The 12,626-nt window shown below is 38.8% G+C and overlaps 1 protein-coding gene across 12 annotated transcripts in view; it reads left to right on the forward strand.

The window, feature by feature from the left end:
• The first annotated feature begins 3,059 nt into the window (after positions 1-3,059).
• dcaf17 (DDB1 and CUL4 associated factor 17) overlaps positions 3,060-12,626 on the forward strand; it is a 74,269-nt gene continuing 64,702 nt past the window's right edge. For 2 of the 12 annotated variants that reach the window (XR_015428076.1, XM_087147531.1), the window contains exons 1-4: positions 3,060-4,329; positions 9,640-9,701; positions 10,100-10,141; positions 12,212-12,308. Coding sequence is in view for 8 of the 12 variants with exons in the window: in XM_087147531.1 (XP_087003657.1) it covers positions 4,198-4,329; positions 9,640-9,701; positions 10,100-10,141; positions 12,212-12,308 (333 nt within the window). In the remaining 4 variants the exon portion in view is untranslated. The remainder of the gene's footprint in view (positions 4,330-9,639; positions 9,702-10,099; positions 10,142-12,211; positions 12,309-12,626) is intronic. The other 10 variants (XM_087147530.1, XR_015428077.1, XR_015428078.1 and 7 more) reach the window with 10 other exon arrangements.

Raw genomic sequence — 12,626 nt, forward strand, 5'->3', positions numbered from 1 at the left:
CACGCGGCCAGCACCAGTTCTCCCTCCAACGACCCATCGTGCGTCCAAGATTCAGCCCGAAAATTGGAAGCACTCTCCGAGAGAACACCCAGATTCTCCCAGACAGGTCCAACAAAATTAAAGAGGACAAAATTACAATCAATATTAACAATCACCCAGAGCCTAGAAATTAATAATATGCTTTCTTAAAAAGATATGTTTTTAACATTGATTTAAAAGTAATGACACTGGTAGCACTTCTAATATTACATGGAAGCTTATTCTAGAGATGTGGCGCACAATACTCAAATGCTCGATCTCCGAGGGTAGCCTTAGCCCGACCTAAAGGATAATTGAGGAGGACACCATCACTGGAACTACGAAGATGGTAACGGTTCCAAGACCTTACAGACACAAGCTGAGTTAAGTATTGAGGAGCTAAATCATGTAAGACTTTGTATGTCATCAACAAAATTTTAAATTCAATTCTATATAAAACCGGAAGCCAATGTAAATCAATAAGAAGAGGAGTAATTCGACAAAATGTGTCTTGTAGACGAGTTGTGCACAAGCATTCTGTACCCTCTGGAGCTGATTAATATGAGTACTGGGTAAGCCATAAAACAAACTATTACAGTAATCCAATCTACTTGAGATAAATCAGTGTCTCAGTACATTCCTTGGAGAAGATATTTCCGAATGTGCCTAATATTATGCAGATAATAGAATGCGCCCCCACAAACCTTAGTAATATGAATTTTCATAGACATACAATGTACATGTACATGTGTTGGCGTCAAACCAGGTACCTACATGTAAGTTACAAGCTGTAGCCAAGGGTGAAATGGCAGATTCACAACATGAATACCATCCAAAGTTACCTTGGATATTTGTTGACGAGTGCCAATAATGATATATTCCGTTTTATTGTCATTCAGAAATAATCCATTATTAAACATCCATTGTCTGACATCGTGTTTGCAAGCCTCCATAGCTGACAGGGCAAATTCCTGACTACCAGTTTCATCTGGACAAAATGATAAATACAACTGAATATCATCAGCATAGCCATGGATTCTTGGGTGATGAGCATTGACGATGTCAAACAGCTGACTAGTGTACAAGATAAACAATAAAGGACCTAAACATGACCCTTGAGGAACACCCCATTCAGTATTACGTTTACTACATAGTTTACCATTGACCAAAGCCCTTTGAGATCTACCACTCAAATATGAGTTAAACCAGTTTAGGGCAGTGCCAATAATTCCAAAACGTGACTGGAGTAAACTCAAAAAAACATCGTGATCTAATGTGTCGAAAGCTGCACTCAAATCTAATAACACCAGAAGTGTAACGTGTTTCCTGTTCATGGCCATCAACAAATCATTTTGAACTTTCAATAAGGCAGTTTCTGTACTGTGAAATTTACGATAAGATGACTGCATAACTGGATATAGATTATTCCGTGTCAGATGAGACTGCAATTGATCAGCAACGGCCCTTTCCAGCAGCTTCGAAATAAACTGTAAATTACACACAGGTCGAAAATTCTCTACTTTGCCCTCAAGTCCAGGTTTTTTTAATAAAGGGAGAACAACAGCCAATTTCCAAGCAGCTGGAAATTCCCCGCTCTTTAGTGAAAGATTAATCAATTTAGTAACAAATGGTAAAAAGGAGTCCAAACAGTCGACAAACAGATTAGTAGGAATCGGGTCAAGAATGCACGTTTTCTTACTGGAGCCAGTCACCAGTTTACGAACACAATTTTGAAATAATTGACCAAAATCAGTAAAAGTGGGTGGCTCTGGGTGTGAAACAAACATATTATAAGTGGGTGAAGGATTAATGCAATTCAATTTCAGCCTAATAGTACTAATTTTCTGGACAAAGAAATCACTCATATGATTCGCAAGTTGTAGAGCATCGGTATGTGGAGGTAAAACAGAAACCCTATTAAGAAAGAGAGAACCACAGGCCCTAAAAAGCCTTTTGGGATCAGTACTATTCTTTTGTATAAAGTTGGTATAGTATTCCCGACAAGCAATCTTCATTAAAAAGTAACATTATTTTTCTTGGATTTAAACATGTTTAGATCGTGCTGTAATCCAGTCAAACGCCATTTCCTCTCAAGTTTCCTTCTTTCACACTTGGCTAATTTGATATTATTATTATACCAGGGTACATGTGGTCGAACAATTAGTGTTTTGGACTTAAGTGGAGCATGACGATCAATAATAATTCCCATGGTATCATCGTACAAATCAACCATACCATTGAGATTCTTTGAATCAATAAGAACGTAATCCTCATAAAATTCAGAATTACAAATGTCATTATTAAACTTAGCCAAGTCGATAGCCTTTAATTTCCTATGACACATCTTTCACAGATAAACAGGACCTTTTCAACTGGATATTGCACAAAACAGGCAAATGATCTGAGAACAATTCACCAGAGATCGGTGTTCCCAATGTAACCGATTCTGATTGAAAAGTAATTATTAAATACCCTATGTGACCGTGTATATGAGTAGGAGTGATGACATGCTGTTGTAAACTCATAGATTCCAGTATCTCAGCAAAACGCATGGAATCGTGATTTTGAACCATGTCAACATGAATATTAAAATCTCTAGTAATCACAAGGGGTTCATGAGATAATATAACCGTTTCTAGATAGTCAGAAAACTCATCAATAAATGCATTAACAGTGATTTGGTGATTAGATGAATATGGTGGTCGATAGACAATAACCAGTCTAAGAGACTGCGAACCGGACCTAATCAACCATTCCGAGAATTCGAAGGATTGACGTTCTCCGGCTGCCGTCTTGCTGGCATCCATACCATCACGGAGAAGCAATGCAGTGCCTCCCCCCATCCGGCTGGTTCTTGGGTGATCTAGCAGCTTGAATCCCTCGGGTTGCCTCCAGTCTGCAAGCATCGTCAACATCCCTGAACCACGTTTCTGTCAGGGCAAAAATGTCTTCTCCAGAACTACATTTACATAATCAAGAAAGTCCACCGATTTATTCCTAAGAGATTGAGTATTAAGGATGCAGAGTCTCACAGTGTGATCCTCTCCACGATTTACAGACAATTGATAGTGAGGAATGTGCGTCACTGGTGTTAAGGTGCGATTGATTGATCACCAATAGTTACCACGAAAGGGTCAAGAGAGCTGGTCGATCAAAACAGGAATGTCTTGTGGTTTGTCACCGACAAAAACCGAAACTGGAATCAGTGTACGATTGATGTCATGCCTTGATTGATACCTCTCTGGGAAACGATGGCGCGGAAAATTGTCAACAGTGACAGAAATTTTCCGACGGTGTCCACCACGACTTCCACGTCGGCGAGGAATACCCGTAGCTCGAAGCAGATGAACAATACTACGGTCCAAGGGTGGACTCCGTTGTCGAAAACTAAGTAACGGGGTACGTGAATATGTAACTCTATCCGATGTACCGGGTAGATGAGAGTCCGATGAGCAGTCATCCGTGAAAGCTGGTGTGTTCCTCACCAGATTTTTGGACGGGCCTGGATTAATTGAAATGTCCATGTAGATGGTCAAGTCGATGAACGGATCATGGCTGGCCACAACAAGACACAGGAGACCATGTTTACCCCAGACAACAACAGGTCTTTTGACTGACCGGACATTAATCACAGTAGAGGAAAATGTACCACGCTGGTGAAGTGGGCACTCAGTTGCAACCATGAAACTGTGATGCACAATTACAGACGATGATTCAGGCAGTCCAAATGAAAAGGTGGTGCAATGCACAAGGCCTAGGCCTACATGGCCTAGTAGTAGAAGTAGTAATAACAGAAGTCCAAAAATAGATGTCATTTCTCCAATGGGTAGGGTGCCACCCCAAATCACAGCAACAAAATTCAGTATTACAAGTTTCAGTCAACCACAGTTAATAAAATAGCAAGCTATACATACACACACAGGTCGACGATAAAAACAGCAGAAGATTCCCTGACGGTAGGTAGTTGATGGTAAAACGATGTGGATAAAAAACAACGATTAAAATCAAGAAAATCATTATGAGATGTAGGGCCAGTGTACATGTACATGTATGTACTGCACTGTATAAATTTCTCTACATTGTTCTTTAATGACCGATGTAGTTTTTTCGTTGTAGGCATATTCCTGATGGGTAACCTGCTGTGTACATGTATGTACTGTACATGAATGTGTATTCATCATGTCTGATGAACTGATATGGAGGTGCAACAAACCCAACATCGTGATGCATTTGCGGGCAAGAGAGGCAGACTTGGGAAAATCCCCTGCATATAGACGCAATTGTCGCATGTGGAGAACTCTGATTTGTGATGTAAGTATACAAAATGCTTAATGTGTGGAAAAATATGAATACTAACTGACTACTTATTGATGTAGTGTATTGGGTCATACGGTTGATGAAGATTGTAGGACATAGGAAATATTCATTTCCTCTCAAGCCCCAGTTTTAAGGAAGGCCTGTTTTACCTCTGTACATGTACATGTTTGTCTTATTTGTTGGGTAATAGGGCAGAACGAAGAGAAGCGGGATCTCTTTCTTTGATTTAATTCACCTGACTGGGTTCACGTGAGTCTCACCTTGTTGATGAAGGAGGGCTAAATCTTCTTGGTTTATCCTTGTTCAATTCAACTTTCTCCTCAAAATTTATTGAGTTTTGCATACAGTTATATTGTGCTACAGGTTTCTTCATCTGCAAAATACATGCACTGACTTAGGGTGGGCTGAATCCAAAACGATATACTGAAATGTACATGTATCAGTGTTTAGAAGATACATGTACATGTACTTGAGTATCCAGTTTCTCTTCTATTTTGAACCGTTCACCTTAGTAGATGACAAGATCAAAGAAGTGACCTGGTTGTTTGGGATCAAATATTATTAAGACATTTCCATACATGTACATGTATGTGATGTAACTCACAATTGCATTTACACAGGGTGAACTTACGTCACATGCATGTATTTGGGACTGCATTTGCTTTCCATTGCCACACCTACATGTATTTTCTGTCTGAAAAAGTTGCCACTGAACTCAACTTTGTTCTAACAGGCAGCGTGTGTGGTCTCTTGTTGGTTTGGGGATTGTATACAGTCTGCTGTTGACTTTTTTGGTTGCATTGTAAACTGACTCAATAACTTCATCTTATGAATTAGAGTTTAAAGAATTTCACTCCATCTTGATCATGTTGATGGATTAAGCCACAAATACATGTACATGTATACAGCAAACAAGCCAGTTATCAGTTCAAGAGCACTCTCCACCCAGCCACCTTCGTCAGTCCTTTGAATATTATTAAACAATTTGAGTCTGCCCTATTTCTCAATCAAAGACAATAAATATAAGGAGAACGGGCTTCTCCAGACTGCATCCACCATGCATCACACTGTCTGGTGATTTTATGAGAATAAGCACTGAATGTTTCAAATTCAAACAAATCTATATCTTCCCCATCTTGTTTGCCTTTTTTCCCTACACTTTTCCCAGTCCTGTGGGACAGAGTATTCATCGTGGTATCAGATGCCATGACCTGTTTTTTCTCCACGTGCACATCAACTTCTCACATTCCCAAAGGCACATAAACTGCAAGCATGCCATAGAAATGATATCACATTCTCCATACTCTCATTTAGACCTCACTCAGCAAACATTAATTGAACTGGAAATAAGAATACAGAATCTGCTTGAGCATGGGTTGGAGATTGAATAAAAGCCCCCCCCAAAAAAAATCATTAAATGCAAACGGCCAAGGAGAGGTCTATCTGATCCTGTTAAATTAATAAGAAGTAAAAAATCAGGTTAAGATGATCTCCATTGAGCTAAAAGCAAAAAAAGTTTGTCGCTATGTCATAAAACCTTTCAGAACAGATAAGACTACATGTATACATGTACATGTACATGAGGGGATACGAAAGTTATCAGGTCCACATTATGAAGAGATTGACAGGGATTTATTATTATTATTATTAATGTTGGTTTATTTAATCCAAATTGCCAATAGCAGCCCGAGGGTTGAATTGCAGGGCAGTTATACAACAGAATTTTAAAAGGGCTAAGTAGACAAAAAAGATAAAACAGCATACACAGATAAGCTTAACTTTCAATTTACATAATAATATTAAAGCGGTAAAAACACCTAAAGGTATTTGTATGGTGGAATTTACATAACAAAAACTACACGTTTGTTAAAAATGACAGGGGTTACTAGACAATACATTACATAGGAGACAGATGACGGGAGTTAAAAAGATGGATTTATCAATTTTATGAAATAAGGGAGTGGGCTGTTGCTGAAGTGTTAAGTTTTGCAGGTGAATTCTTGAAGAATTCTATTTGATCTGAGGTGCATCCAGTGATTACTGAGGGATTTATTAAACCATGCATTAAATCTATCAGAATTAAAAGTATTAAGAGCAAATTAGTACAACGATCAGTTCTTCTGCTAACGAGTGTTTCAAGTCGGAGGACATTTAAGGCGTGGTCATAAGTTACAAGTGTACAATCAGTCAAGTATGATGTGATGTCCACACCCTTTTCTGGATTGATTCTAAGTTAACAGAACATGTAATTCCAGAGTGCCGCAAGGGAGGTAAGTATTCTAAAACAGGTCTGATGTATTCTTGTATACAATAACGAGGTCAGCACGAGTTAGGCTGCACTTTTTTCATTTCATTAATATGAAGAGCTTTCTATTGGCTTTGCTAGTGATGTCGGTTACATGTAGGTGACTACATGTATCTCATTTTAGGTTATGCTGTAGTGTACACGTAACACCCAATAGCTTCACACTCTGAACTTGATCAAGAAGAACGCCAGCTGTATAAAACTGTGTGTTAGGGAGTTCCGGTCTACCATAGTACATGTAAATCGGCATGAAGTGACATTTGTATGGGTTATTCAGATTGTTACTCAGTCGTCCACATACTTCCAGCATATATGTTGGGCATCATTTGCTGCATTGTTAATGTAGGCTAAAAAAATCAGTGGACCAAGCTTTGTACTTTGGGGAATGCCACCAGTCAGTACTTGCCACTCAGAAAGGGTTTGTTTGTACTTAACTCTTTGTTCATGCTGAGATAAGAAAATGAACAATCTACATGTACTTCACAATGGACGGAGAGACGTCCAAGTCTAAAAGAGTTTTCACTTTCGTGGTTCACCATGTCAAATGCTTTAGTGAAATTTGTAAGCACATACATGTGCTTGTTTTACATACAAAGTGTGGTCATTCCTTTGTTCTCCTGTGGTTAAGGAAACTTGAGGGAAATGCTGCTTTTTCTCCAACTGGGATAACTCTTTCCAGCTGGGTTTTTAATGATGATTTCCTGGACTGTTCCTCTTCATTTTGCCACAAATAACCTTGACCCCTAAATGCCTCCGAAACTGTTTTTCAGAGAGGGGAAAACATTGTGTGGATGTGTGAGTCCACACAATGACATCTCACCCTACATTATGTGGACTTCTTTTGTGCAGAGGTCCACACTATGTATGCCACGCCTGCACAAGGGTGCATACAAAACTAGGAATATTAGCACCGGAAACTGACTGGTGTTAAACGTCAACAAGACAATGGGTGGTGGAGATACTTTGTTGATATCCAAATTACCTGTTATCTATTTTGGGCCCAATAGAATCCATATTTCAATGTTGTTCAATGTCAATGTTATTCACAGTTAACTCCTTCAAACTTCCAACTCTGTTATTTCCAAAGTAAAATCTTAATTATTTCAATTCAAATACACATAGAATTATTTACGCACTTTCCTTAATTTAAGTTTAATCTTCATGGTGAAGTTCCAGCTGATAGAACTCAGTTAGCATTGGACACACTCAGTTCAGCTGGACTACATGTGGCCATTGTACAAATAGTCAAGAACCATGGGTTTCCGGCTATGTGCATGTACAGTGTAAAACAATTACTGAAACTCATCCAGCTATTTGCTCCAACCATGCAATATATTCACAGATTCTTAATATATCAAGAATAAGTTGGGTGTGGTATCATTCATACATAATTTTATTTCAAGCACCTACACTTAAATTCATTTGTTGACAAGAAAATGATCGAAATCAAAGGGCATAAATAAACACGCAAATTTTCAGGAGACGAAAAATCATGGAAAACACAGAACTTATGGTTATTCCTTCATCTTAAATGTTGAAAGGCAGAGTGTTGCTATATGGATGGTCTATAGGACAAATAAGGCATTTTTTTGCATTGCCAAGAGATTTTGGCACTGAATTAGCCAAACTGGCATATCAGGCCAAATTGGTAGAAGCTTACACTGATTTGCTTACAAAACCTGCTGCATCAGGCATCTGTAGGCAATTTGACACTGGTATCTGTCACACTCTGCTTCATTCTCATATACTCCAAATTTTGATTTGTCTTCCTTGTCGATCAAAAAACGTTCTGATTAGTAAATGCACACACAACCCTTTTGACTTCTGTCCACATTCTTTCACTCATGTTCATATTGATAGTAATAAATAGACATCAATAACCATGGCCACTCAGACAGATTTAGATGATTTGATGCATGGCGTCCAGGCAGGTTGAATGCAACCTATTTTGAATGGCTGAAAAGAAAACTACTGGGAAATTACGAGTACTTAATTGGTCTAAAACTATTTGCATAATTCATTTGTATCTTAGGGATGGTATCATAGTGGTAGCGCATAATAAAAAGGCCTGAAATGGAACAAAATGAATGGGGGGGAGGGGAGAAGGATACTTGTGACACCGGATATGACTTTTGAAACTCCTCCTCTCTTGGGAACATTAAAGTAATGGGCCAGGGGGAGGGGGGAAGACGTGTTGAAAAGCATTACCCACCAACTATCACTAAAAAATTACTGATTGCTGTGCTGTTCATGAAGCTGTGTAACATCGTTTTGAAAGAAAATGAGGAGTGGCCGTCTATGAGAGCAAATCTCATTTCCCTCTCTAGAATAATCCTGAAAATGTTTTAAAGAAAAATTAACACCAGCCGATTATTCTTTGAACTTTGCTTGCACAGACCGGTTCTTCCATGTTGTTTTCTTAGCCATGGAAACACTCATTTTTAAGAACACAGACTGTGAAAAAAAACGAAATTCATGGTGTTGACCAAACTCCACTCCACTCAACGTGCTGGAGTGACAGGAATGATTATTTCCCTTCCCTATAAACTTAGCTCAAAAGAGTAATATGATAGTGGGAGAAGAGAAATACATGTTCAGATTTCAGAAAATAGATGTTAGAAAATAGATAGTCTTGAAACTATGCAAAAAGGAAGGATTTTAATATGAAGTAAACGTCTCAAATTCAAGAATTTGATATAAGGGTCATTTGTTTGAAATTTCAACCGTACAATGTGATTCTAGGTCAAACATTTTCAAATCAGTGTTTTACACCTGAGTGCTCTAGTACATGTACATGTGAACAAAGGAATGTCTCCACAAGGATAAATTTTGAATATGTGTGCTTGTTTTATTTGCTTTTTTTCATTTATTATTTTTTGGACATTGGTTTGAGACTGTAGCATTTAGTTTGAGCATTCACTGAAATCTGGTGTTCTTGGTTCGTGTATAATACAACACCGGTATACTGGTATTTTTTTTGGTGATTTTATTTTTGACAGAAAAGTTCAGTTTATAAGAAGACTTGGAGTTTGACATCAAAAAATAAGATACACTACTTGGGGTAAGTGTCTATTGAAGATAAGTTATCAATATTCAAGCAAATAGTATGATAACTATCATGTCTTGTTAGTTAGCAATCAATTATGAGGGAAGACTGTTAATCAGGGTCTGTATTGATTATCATCTTGAGCCTGTATTGCTACCGGTACATTGAGACTGTTAAGCAGGAAAGCTATTAAAGAACTGTGGGGCAGCAGGTCTATGAATCACAGTAATTTTATTGCTTTTGCTGTCCCTGGCCCATCCGGGAGTACTGTTTTGTTTTGTACTGTACCAATTTTTCTGTGTTATCCTGTCATGTCTACTGTTTTGGTCAAATACTACTAATAATAATAACTTTAGAAAGGTATTATGACCAGTTTCCTTGTTTTTTTTCCAAATATGCACATGTATTAATAGAGATCGGTTGTACATGGACGACTTCCGGACATGTTACAGTTTGTAAGTATGAATCTTAAATTTGTGACTTGTATCACTATTAAATCTGGTCATTGAATACGTATACGTTCTGAAATTTCTGCAGTCTTGCCATTTTTTGTTCCGTCATTTTTGGTAAACTTACATGGATTTACATGCACGTATCCTCGGAAAGCTTATTTTTTTGTCATTTCATATACATTCAGTCGTGTCTGTCAGGCTGTAATTTCAAAGTCATCTTATTGTGTTAATGAAAGATTCTCGGAATCGGCCGGAGCAAGCACATTCTCGTAAATATTGTATAGTCTCAAAATGCCCATACAATACTGTAGCGGTCTCCAGCGACGGAGCCTCGGGCGTGCCTTTGGTCGACCCGACGAGCGGCTGTAGAGGCGACCAGGGGGGCAGGTCCGTTTGGAGGCAGTCTACCGCCAGGCGCCAAAGCCTAACAAGTTGCACCCACGGGTCTGATCTTGGGGGCTGGCAGAAAGGGGGCCGGTACCGTGGGTTACTGGTACTGGGGGATTTCCTGGACGAACTCAATAAAGACTCTGGTTGGCTTCAGATTTGATTGGTTGATTATTTTAATATTGGCACTCTCTTAAACAGGAGACTCCTAAATAGGCAACTCCTAATTAGGCGGCTTGTGGATTTGCAAATTGTTTACACCACCTACGTCTTGACTTGCACTGTTTACTGCTGAATTACATAAAACATGACCATAAAAGAGATGTGAGTGCTTATCAGGACTAATTACAATAACTGAATGAAGTCGCACTAACCTAGTGCCCAGTAATCACTCTCCAGCACAGCGTTCTGCTCTGACAGCCAAACCAAGCAGCAGTACGAACTTGTCACGCACAAATGTGACCGAACAACAGAAAGACAGGAAAAGACCGCGAGTAGCTCGCGCGCACTCCTTATATACCCGTGCGCGGGTTATGATTATGGGATATAAATGCTTAACTGCAAATAATTACCACCCCACTATTTCGCTACAATACTGATAGAATAACCACTTCACGCCGGGTTCAATTAAAATGGCCGTGCACAAAAATGATCTTCCGTTTTCAAAATTCTTCAAAAATTCATTACTTTATTTACTGGATGTTTACACCCCCATGAATGACTGTCTGGTGACTACCGGTACATGTACCTGTACTTTAATCTGACAGGCAACCTCTATTGATGCCTGTGTATTTCAGCCAGGCCTGCTGCCTTGTAAAGAGAGCCCAGATTGTGTGGTGTTGCGTAATTTTCTTTTGTTTTCGAAACTCTAGCATTTAGTTGCTGGCGTCTATTTCAGTGGGGACAGATTAGCGTGCAGTGTTATTGTGTTGCTCAGCACAAAATTACTGGAGAGTTTTCATCCGTGGTTGTAATCTTTCATATTGAATGCCACAAATAGTGGTATAGTGTTTAAAAAAAAAAGTATGGATTACCTCTGTTGTTGACAACTGAAAAAATGTTCTTCAAGTCTCAGCAGCTTGGTCTTTTGTTCAGAGTGCGGTCTTTTCCTACAAGACCGGGCTCTGTTTTCCGATTTTGGGCTCCCCGCTTAACATAAGGTACCCGATACCGGCGTGAAGCGGTTAAACGCTGTGTAATGGGATGGGTATTGTAGCAGTTCTCTCCTGGCTTTATGAGGCCCGGGTTTGAGTCCTGGCTTGGCCCAGGCTTTAAGTGCATTTGGTTTCCAGTCCCTTCTCGCTCTCACAGGTTTTCTTTGGGTACTCCAGTTTCCTCCTGCCTCTAAAACTGGACCTTCTTCCTAACTCCATAATGTGAAGCAGATTCATAGAGGTTGTGAATAAACATATAACTATTGGCGCAAATAGCCTGAGTAGTTGGAAGTGCCATTAAAACAAAACAACAAACTCTGTGTATACTCAATACAGTTCAAGAACATGTGCATATTACATGTACATGCAGGCACACATACTGTATTATTTAAATTAAACGGTAAGCTTGCTATATACCGGTAGTACTGTGTGTGTAAGTTTGGAAAAAAAGGGGCCCTTTAGTTTTCAGTAATTTTCAGCCAAGTTTATTTTTGTACAGAAATGATTAATATTGCATGTGTTTTGGAAACAGGAATGGACTAAATGCCATGCCAACTGTGATATATAAGAAACCAGACAAGTCCCACATCTACAAATTGGAGGCTAATCTTCACTGTTGTGCTGAACTAGTAAGTAGAGAAAATGGGCATCAAAAATATGCAGGACTCCTTTATTCTAAATAACTAGAAGTCATTGTGTAATTGAATAGGGATTATATTGAAGGCTTTGGAGTTTTGTGTTGTTTTCTTAATAAGTAAAGCATTCAATAATTTGTTTAAGTTGGAAGACGGTAACAGAAAAGTGCCAGGAACATGTAGCATTAACATCAAATTAGACTTGCTCTCAAGGCCACATGGACATTTACTACTATTAAAATCTAAAAGATTACAAATAGCTGAAAATTTGTTTAAGTTTAAAGGTCCTTTCAGTTAGGATTCAAATGCTTT

Source organism: Acanthaster planci, linkage group LG16 (assembly GCF_054643075.1).
Source record: "Acanthaster planci isolate LZ-2023a linkage group LG16, COTS_SCS, whole genome shotgun sequence".
NCBI classification, from domain to species: domain Eukaryota; kingdom Metazoa; phylum Echinodermata; class Asteroidea; order Valvatida; family Acanthasteridae; genus Acanthaster; species Acanthaster planci.